The 8712-nt window shown below is 46.9% G+C and overlaps 1 protein-coding gene across 1 annotated transcript in view; it reads right to left on the reverse strand.

The window, feature by feature from the left end:
• Positions 1-8666, reverse strand: part of LOC134359119 (pancreatic triacylglycerol lipase-like) — a 78561-nt gene extending 69895 nt beyond the window's left edge. The window contains exons 1-3 of the mRNA XM_063072088.1: positions 8642-8666; positions 5376-5519; positions 182-351 (exon numbers count right to left, since the gene is read on the reverse strand). Of these exons, the coding sequence (XP_062928158.1) occupies positions 182-351; positions 5376-5519; positions 8642-8666 (339 nt within the window). The remainder of the gene's footprint in view (positions 1-181; positions 352-5375; positions 5520-8641) is intronic.
• Positions 8667-8712: the final 46 nt, after the last annotated feature.

The following is an 8712-nucleotide window of genomic DNA, read 5'->3' on the forward strand; positions in this document are numbered from 1 at the left end:
ATGTGATAAATAAACTCTGTAAACTTTATCTTTATCTCCTCCTCTCCAGGGAAAACAGTCCCAGCCTGTCCTGTGTCCCACTGTAACTCGAGCTTTCCAGACCGGGCAACGATCCGGGCAATGAACCGTCCCTAGATTAAAAGCACCTTCGGCTGTTTGGCCTGGGTGAAGGTGGTGTTACCTGGAAGCTGTCGGGGTTCTCCCTGGTGTAGAGCAGGAAACGGGTGCCGATTTTCTCAGGGCTCCAGGGGTCCCTGGCAACGGGTCTTTCCTTGGTCCCTGTCCATGGGTATCCACGGGCGAAACAGCCCAGCTTATCGTAGCATATTTCATCCGGTCCACCTGCCAACACTGAGACACAATGAGGTACCAATGAAGTGCAGTCACTGGGTGACGAACAAGCTCTCCTGTACGCCTGTCACACCGCAACCGTACCTAGCTGATTACATCTTGATGCCCAGGCTCCCAAATCAACACCCTCACCATCACTCTGCCTTCCCAGATGCTGCCTGACTCGCTGAGTTCATCCAGCAGTTTGCTGTTCACTCCAAATTCCCGCGTCTGCAGTGCTCCGTGTCTCCGAACTTGCAGAGCTGTAGTTCCCTTTGTTACCCCCACTCTGTAGCGGTCACTACTCCCCCGCCCCCCGCCGTTCTACCCTCCAGATCCAAAATTTTGCTCCCTAACGTATCCGATCTGGTCCCAAGTTCGCCATTCGCATTTCTGACTCTGACCGTCATCAGCTTCTGAATTCAGTTCACATTTTAAAACGGTATCATGAAAAACTCTGCTGGAATATTGAGTTCAGTCTGGTCACCTCATTATAGGAAGAATGTGAATGCTTTAGAGAGGGCGGAGAGGAGATTTATGAGGATGCTGCCTGGATTAGGGAGCATGTTTTATAAGGAGTGGTTGAACATGCTTTGGGGTGAAGGAGGATGAGAGACGACTTGGTAGAGGTGTACGGGATGTTAGGAGACACAGAGTGGTCAGTAACCACCTTTTTTCCTAGAGTGGAAATGGCTAATATGAGAGAGCATAATTTTAAGGTGACTGGAGGAAAGTATTGGGGGGGGGGTAATAGGTGCTTTTTTTAAATATAGAGAATATCGTTTTTTATAGAGTGGGAATGGAAAGAGCGTGGAACACACTGCCAGGGGTATAGCCGTGGAGGCAGACACATTAGGGACATTATTAAGAGACTCTGAGATAAGCACATGGATGAAAGAACAATGCAGATCTATGCGGGAGGGAAGTGTTAGATTGATCATGTAGGTCAGCACAACATTGCGGGCCGAAGGGTCTGTGCTGTGCTGTAAGTTCTATGTTCCATAAAACTCTCATCCCTGTTTCCTATCCCCCATGCCTGCCCACTTCCCTGCCATTGTCCCCTCCAGCAACCTTACAACAAATCTCTGTCTGACTCTAATTCTCGCCTCCTGACCTCCTCCAATTTATCTCCCCTGGGCTAAGACCCGAGATCTGGAACTCTCCCCCTAATCCTACTCCGCTTCTCTCTACTCCGTGAAGGCGTCCCTTTAAGCCAATTTCTGCCTTTATTTCACTACCTGATTCAATTAAATTTTATCTATGACTGCAAGCCCACCCATAATGCAGGGGGGGGGGGGGAAACACCGTATCTCTCAGTTTAAGCACCGAAGGAACCAAGCCATTAACAAATGCTTTCTGGTCAGTTACCGTTGGCTCTGGTGAGAAGGAAAGTGATGGGGATCCACAGACTCAGCATCTGAAAGAGAAACGGAGCTGCTTCAAACACTCCTGTGGAGTGACGGATTCTTAAAACGCTCACACTGACAATAACTTAAACCACGGGATTGTGTTCTCCAGAGAAATAAGAGGAAACTCTGCGAAAACAAGCTCTTCCAAAGGCTCGATGAGCTGAGTATGAGGGATTTCCCTGTGCGACAAGTCTAGGACATGGGGAACATAGTCTGAGAACAGGTCACCTGCTTCGCACAGAGATAAGAAAGTTCTTCATTCAGAGCCGGTGAAACTTTGGATTTCTCTTCCAGGAGGAAGGTCATGGAGGCTGAACCTACTCCACTTAGAGATCAATAGATCTCTGGATATTGAGGGAATCAAGTAATATTGCAGGGAGATGGTGCCATGGTAGACCGGCCAGGTTGACCTGCTGGGACAGGTTTATGGGCCAGGCAGGTCACCTTGTTCTGCTGTTCTTTCTGCCCCAGTACTGGATAGGTGGTGTCAACTGCGAACCAGATGTTGAATCTGATCCCACCTATCCCCCAGGGAGAAGATCCCAGATCACATCCCACTGCATTAAACCTATCTCCACATGAGTGCTTATCCCCTCAAATCCACTCCACGAGGGGGACCTGCTACCTGTGGGGAGGGGTTGCTGGGTTGCAGGAGGAGTCCATGTGGCCGAGCAAGCTGGGGAGGCTTCACCCAAAAGCTTTGATGGGGGCACATTAGATTATTTTCCTTTGGAACGCAGGAAGATGAGAGGACAGTTAATCAAGCTAATTGGCAGGAGGTAAACAGTGGGAATAAGTGGAACCTTTTCTGATTGGCCGCCGGTGACTCGTGGTGTTCCACAGCGGTCAGTGTTAGGACCCCAGTTTTTACATTGTATGTCAGTGATTTGGGTGACGGAATTGATCACTCTGTGGCCAGGTTTGCAGATGTTACGAAGATAGGTGGAGGGGCAGATAATGTTGAGAAAGCAGGGAGGTTGCAGAAGGACTTGGACAGATTAGGAGAATGACAAAGAAGTGGCAGATGGATTACAGTGCTGGGAAATGTATGGCCATGCACTTGGTAGGAGGAATAAAAACGTAGACTGTTTTCTAATCGGGAGAAAATTCAAAAGTCAGAGGTGCAAAGGGGCTTCGGAGTCCTCGCAAAAGATTCCCTAAAGGTTGATTTGCAGGTTGGGTCAATGGTGAGAAAGTTAAATATAATGTTAGCGTTCATTTCAAGAGTTAATAGATGTTGTTTGCTTGGATTTTCAGAAGGCCTTTGACAAAGTGCCACACGTGAGGTTGCTTAACAAGTTAAGAGCTAATAGTACGGCAGGACAGATGCTAGCATGGATAGCTGATTGGCTGATCAGCGGGAGGCAAAGAGGGAATAAAGGAGCCTTTTCTGTTTGGCTACGGTTGACTCGTGGTGTTTGCAGGGGTCGGTGTTGTGACCGCTTCTTTTCACGTTACGTGTCAGTGATTTGGACAACAGAATTGATGGCTTTGTGGCCAAGTTTGCGGGTGATACGAAAATAGATGGAGGGACAGGTAGTGTTGAGGAAGCAGGGAGTCTGTAAAAGGACTCAGACAGATTGGGAGAATGGGAAAAGAAGTGGCAGATGGAATATAATGTAGGGAAGTGTATAGTCAGGTAGTTTGGTGGAAGGAATATAGACATAGACTATTTTCTAAAGAATCATGGGGTGCAAAGGGACTTGAGAGTCCTTGGGCGGGATTCCCTAAACTTGCAGGTTGAATCAGCGGTAAGGAAGGCAAATACAATGTTCGCAGTATTTCAAGAGGTCTAGCATATAAAAGCAAGAATGTAATGCAAACACGATGAAATCTGCAGATGCTGGAATTTCAAGCAACACACATAAAAGTTGCTGGTGAACGCAGCAGGCCAGGCAGCATCTCTAGGAAGAGGTACAGTCGACGTTTCGGGCCGAGACCCCTCGTCAGGACTAACTGAAAGAAGAACTAGTAAGAGATTTGAAAGTGGAAGGGGGAGGGGGAGATCCGAAATGATAGAAGAAGACGGGAGGGGGAGGGATGGATCAATGTAATGCGGAGGTTTCATAAGACATTGGCCAGTCTGCACGGAGTAATGTGAGCAGTTTTGAGCCCCATATTTAAAAAAAGACGTATTGACATCGGAGAGGGATCAGAGGAGGTTCACTAGAATGATTCTGTGAACGAAAGATTTATCATATGAGGAGCGTTTGATGGTTCTGAGCGTTTACTCATTGGAATTTAGAAGAATGTGGGGAGGGGGTATCTCATTGAAACCTTTTGAATGTTGAAACGCTTAGATAGAGTGGATGTGGAGAGGTGGGGGAATCTGGAACCAGAGGACACAGCCCCAGAATAGAAGGACGCTCATTTAGAACGGAAATGAGGAGGAATTTCTTTGATATACTTGCGACAAATAAAGCTAATGTTTATCTTTATACTTCCCTCCAGTCCTTCCGGAGTTAACCGGCCCTCCGCTGGGGAAGTAGGTCTTCCTTCTTCATGCTGCCAGGGATCCTCATTACCTCGTAATCTTCCATAAGTTCTTCCCTCAGAATATTGGCTTCAAAGATCTCTCTTACTAAGTGCAACCCTCCGGAAGCAGCCACGTCCAGTGAGATCCCCCAGCACTCTCTCCAGAGTGTCCCATCCTTCCCGTAATGTGGTGATCGGAGTCACAGAGCACTACATCACAAAAACAGGCCCTTCCAGCCCATCTGGTCAGAGCCAAACTGTTACTCTGCTAAATCCCATCGACCTGTAACCAGACCATAGCCTTCCATACCCCTCCTATCCATGTAGATATCCAAAATTCTCCTAAATGTTGAAACCAAACCTACACCTATCGCTTGTGGAAGTATGGTATGCTGGCAGCTCGCTCCATGCTCTCAGCATTCCTTGAGTGAAGAAGTCTCCCCTCAAGTTCTCCTTAAACATTTCGCCTTTCACCCTTAAATCATGGTCGGTCGTTCTAGTCTTACCCAACCTCGATGGAAAAAAGCCTGCTTGTATTTACCCTGTTTATACCCCCTCATAAATTTATCGACCTCTTTCACGTCTCCCCTCATTCTCCCACGCTCCAGGGAATGACGTCATAATCTGTTCAGCCTTTCCTCATAACTCAGGTCCTCAAGTCCCGGCAACATCCATGGAAATTTTCTCTGTACACTTTCAATATTATTGGTATCTTTCCTGTAGGCAGGTGTTCAGAGGGGCACAAAATACTCTCAACCAGTCCTCACCAGTGTCTGACTCAACTGCAGTATAACATTCCAACTCCTGTACTCAGTACTTTGATTTATGAAGCCAACAGCTCTCTTTACAACCACATCCAACTGTGATACCACTTCCATTGAAATTTTGAACTGTTCATACAATTGTAGCATGACCGTCCCCTGCCTCTTGTATTTCGTACCTGCCGCTGTTCCCTGCCCACTTTCTCAACCACCTCATGCCCTTCAGAGAGCATGGGCGTGCCCCCCGAGATGCCTCATCTCCACCACGTTTCCTCCTGTCCGCTTGCCGCTGCTGTGACCAGACGGGCTGCTGCGTCGGTGAGGCAAACCCTGTCCGCCAGTGGCGGCTGCCGGCGCTCACGGGGAGGGGGGGTACGAAACAGTACAGACAGAGACTCACCTCTCACGGCTTTCAGTCCTGAGCGGGGCGCGGCTGCTCTTATACGGTCACTTGTGGCCCGCGGCGTGCGAAGGGCGCAGCTGGATGCTGAGAACGCCGAGCGTGAAATCCAGATGCTCGGCTCGGTCTTTCCAACAAGGTCAGCTGATAATGGGGAGAAAAACAAGCCTGGACCTTGGACCATAAACCAAGCTTTGACTCTTTGTAACCAGCTTGGGTTTCATCTCCTACAAATCTCCATGACACCTGAGTAAATCTGTGGAGTGGTGATCTCTCCTAACATGTCGGGGTTGATGGACGGGTCTGAGGCCTCCGTCGGTCAAAGTTGACCGTAGATATTGCGACCTAGCTGTCTAGATACACAAGTGTAGGCAGCACTATACGGAGAGCAAGGCCATCCCCAGCCCCTCCCCATGCACCTGATGAACCCAAGTGAACGGCAGAGACTGATACAGTTTGGTACCAGCAGCGTCACAGGAGTTGCCAGTCAGCGTTGAACTCAAGGTAGGACTTCTTTAGGGACTCCAGCTCCGGATTTTCCCCTCCGGGTTTACTCCCGAAGCCTTCCCCATGAGTGGGTATAGCCGCAAGGCGGCGGAGGTTTGAGATCAGAGTTTTCCTTCTCCTAGATGAACTGCCGACCACGGCTGATGAGCTCCATCTGTCCGAAGCGACTGGTTTTAAGGCTCCAGCAACCCGCCTTTGCCCTTTTTCCTGTCAGTAGAAGTAGTTCAGACAGGCTTAGTAGCTAAGCCCCACGTGAAGGCCAGGAGCTGGTTGTCAGAGGCTACTTCAGGCGTACATCACTGGGAACATTTAATAGGTAGTGGTGTCGTAGTGGATCGACCCGATGCAAAGAAAACAGTACCACAAGTACACTAACACACGCAACTCTTTTTCAAACTTTTACTCTTTATTTACAGCATGTTGTGGGGGAAGTTACAGACTGATCTCTCAAAGAGCCAGTCCAGACATTGCCCCCGAATTACACAATTCTCCACAATTTATAACATTCATCAGGTAGCAGGAAATCTTACAAGTTTAGACAATATTAGAATCATTTCAATCACATGCCAAGATACAATTAGATGTAAAATGATCATTGGTCAGTTAGTTATAATTATTTTAAGCCAAAGCTAGCCCATCAGTTCCTCATTCAGACACCTTCCCCTTTTCTCTGGAACATTCTAACCCCTACACGATTCTTCCCATATTTAGCTATACCTTGAGCTGCTTCTGCAAGATCAGATAATTCCTCATTTGAACCCTTGCCTATCTTTAGGGAACAATGGCTAGTACGTCATCTGTTGCTGGGTAAAGTTTCTTTCTGACTTGTCCCAGCGACAGTATTGATCACTAGCCAATCATTGTTCTTAGTCTATACCCCTATTTACCTATCCCCCTACTCCACCAGTGGGAGCTTGTTCCCATTACTACCCCGCTCCTCCAGCTTTAACAACTTCAAGGATGGAGGAGTGCTGTTAGTAATATCACCGTGACATGAGGTATAACTCTGAGCTATGGGAGTTTCCTGCCCCGTGTGATATAGCGGGGTTCCCTGTCCCTGTCAGATGCACGTGGTTACTCTATCCATGCGATTCACTGTAGTCTCCTTGTGCAATGTACAGGGGTTGCACATCCCCTTTGTGATACATTGCTCCACCTTATTCCTGTATTGTTAAATTAAATTCAAAGATTCCAAGCTTCAAAGCACATTAATCATCAAAGAACATATAAATTATACATCCTTGAGATTTGTCTGCTTACACGGAGCAAGAAACCCGAAAAGAACCCATTTGTAAAACAAAGAAAGACCAATCCCCAATATGCAGAGAAAGAGAGACAAAAAAGGACAGATCGTGCAGACGTTAGAAGCGAGCAACAACAACAGCAACATGGAATTCTTAGATCCGAATCCCTGGAGCAGCCCAGAGTCGGCACAAAGCCTCAGTATTCAGTTCGGTGTGCTAGCGGGACAAATCACTGCGAAGTTCGCAGACACGAAGCACGGCAGCCGGGGTCTGTCTCATAGCCCCAGTGTCGCGGAGAGAGGAGTGAAAATTGGTTCATTATTGTCATATGCAGTGAGGTGAAGTGAAAAAACTTGGTTTTGCTTTCGTTACATCAGTACAGTATATTGACGCAGTACGAGAGGAAACAATAACAGAATGCAGAATAAAGTATTACAGTGACAGGGAAAAAGCAGCGTGGGCGGACAATAAGGTGCAGGGCACAACGAGGTACTTCTGGCAGCTTGGTGCTACTGCAGTTGGTGGTGATGTCTCATATTTCAGGAACCCAAGTTTGATGCCAACCCCAGGTCCAAACAGTACCTCAGTGGCAGAGCTGGCGGAAGATGATGACACATCACAGCGGCAGTGAAGGTGGAGACTCCATTAAGAGAATAAACCCTTAGCGGAACATGATCCTCGGCTCGGGTGGTTTCACAGCTGCTACTCAGGTGCTGTCCATGTGGAGTTTGCCTGCTCTGATGGTGACGTCGCGGAATCTACTTATGCTCTGGATTTCTCCAACATCTCAACAATGTACTTTATTTAAAGGGTTGTGCACTTTACCACAGAGTGGGTTATAGTGGCAAGAATAAGTGTTTAATATAAGTATAGCGACAGTAGATGTAATAGTACAAATTATATTCAGTTTTATTGTCAAATTGAAAGTCAAGTTTATTACCATATACACAAGCCCATACGTGGAAAGATGCAATAGAAAGGTTATGTGCACCGGCATCACAGGCACGCACGTCATATAAACTGCATTCACAAGAAAATATGAATGTAACATAAATTATATACAATATTTACACAATTAGAATGAGTTCCTTCAGCACTTGGAGTTGCTTTATAAAAAAGCCTATTTTAGTGCAAAGTGATGAAAGTGGTCACACGGCTCCTAAATGAACCGAATAGTTGAAGAGAAGTATTTTTCTTTGAACTTGGTGGACTTAAGACTTCGCTACCTCGCGCAGAATGCTAGCTGCGAGAATAAGGCATGGCCGAAATGGTGGGGACTTTTGATGATATTTGTTGCCGAGGTTTCTAACAACTTGCAACTGGGATGCGCAACACAGTTGAGATACTTTAGCCTATCTGCTCAAAATCCCCAACACAATTTGATATTCTAGGATTCTCATCACTCTGAGATACACTGAATCAGAATCAGATTTATTATTATTGACATGCCATGAAATCTGTTTTTTTAAACAATGATTTCCCCTATTTGTATATTATTGGTGAACTTTTCCTGACCTTGTCCATGACGAAGTTCTGACATGGGGGCCTGTCCCTTTAATTGATCTTCAAACTGTAAAGGAAATTCG

The sequence above is a fragment of the Mobula hypostoma genome, chromosome 19 (genome assembly GCF_963921235.1).
Source record: "Mobula hypostoma chromosome 19, sMobHyp1.1, whole genome shotgun sequence".
NCBI lineage: Eukaryota > Metazoa > Chordata > Chondrichthyes > Myliobatiformes > Myliobatidae > Mobula > Mobula hypostoma.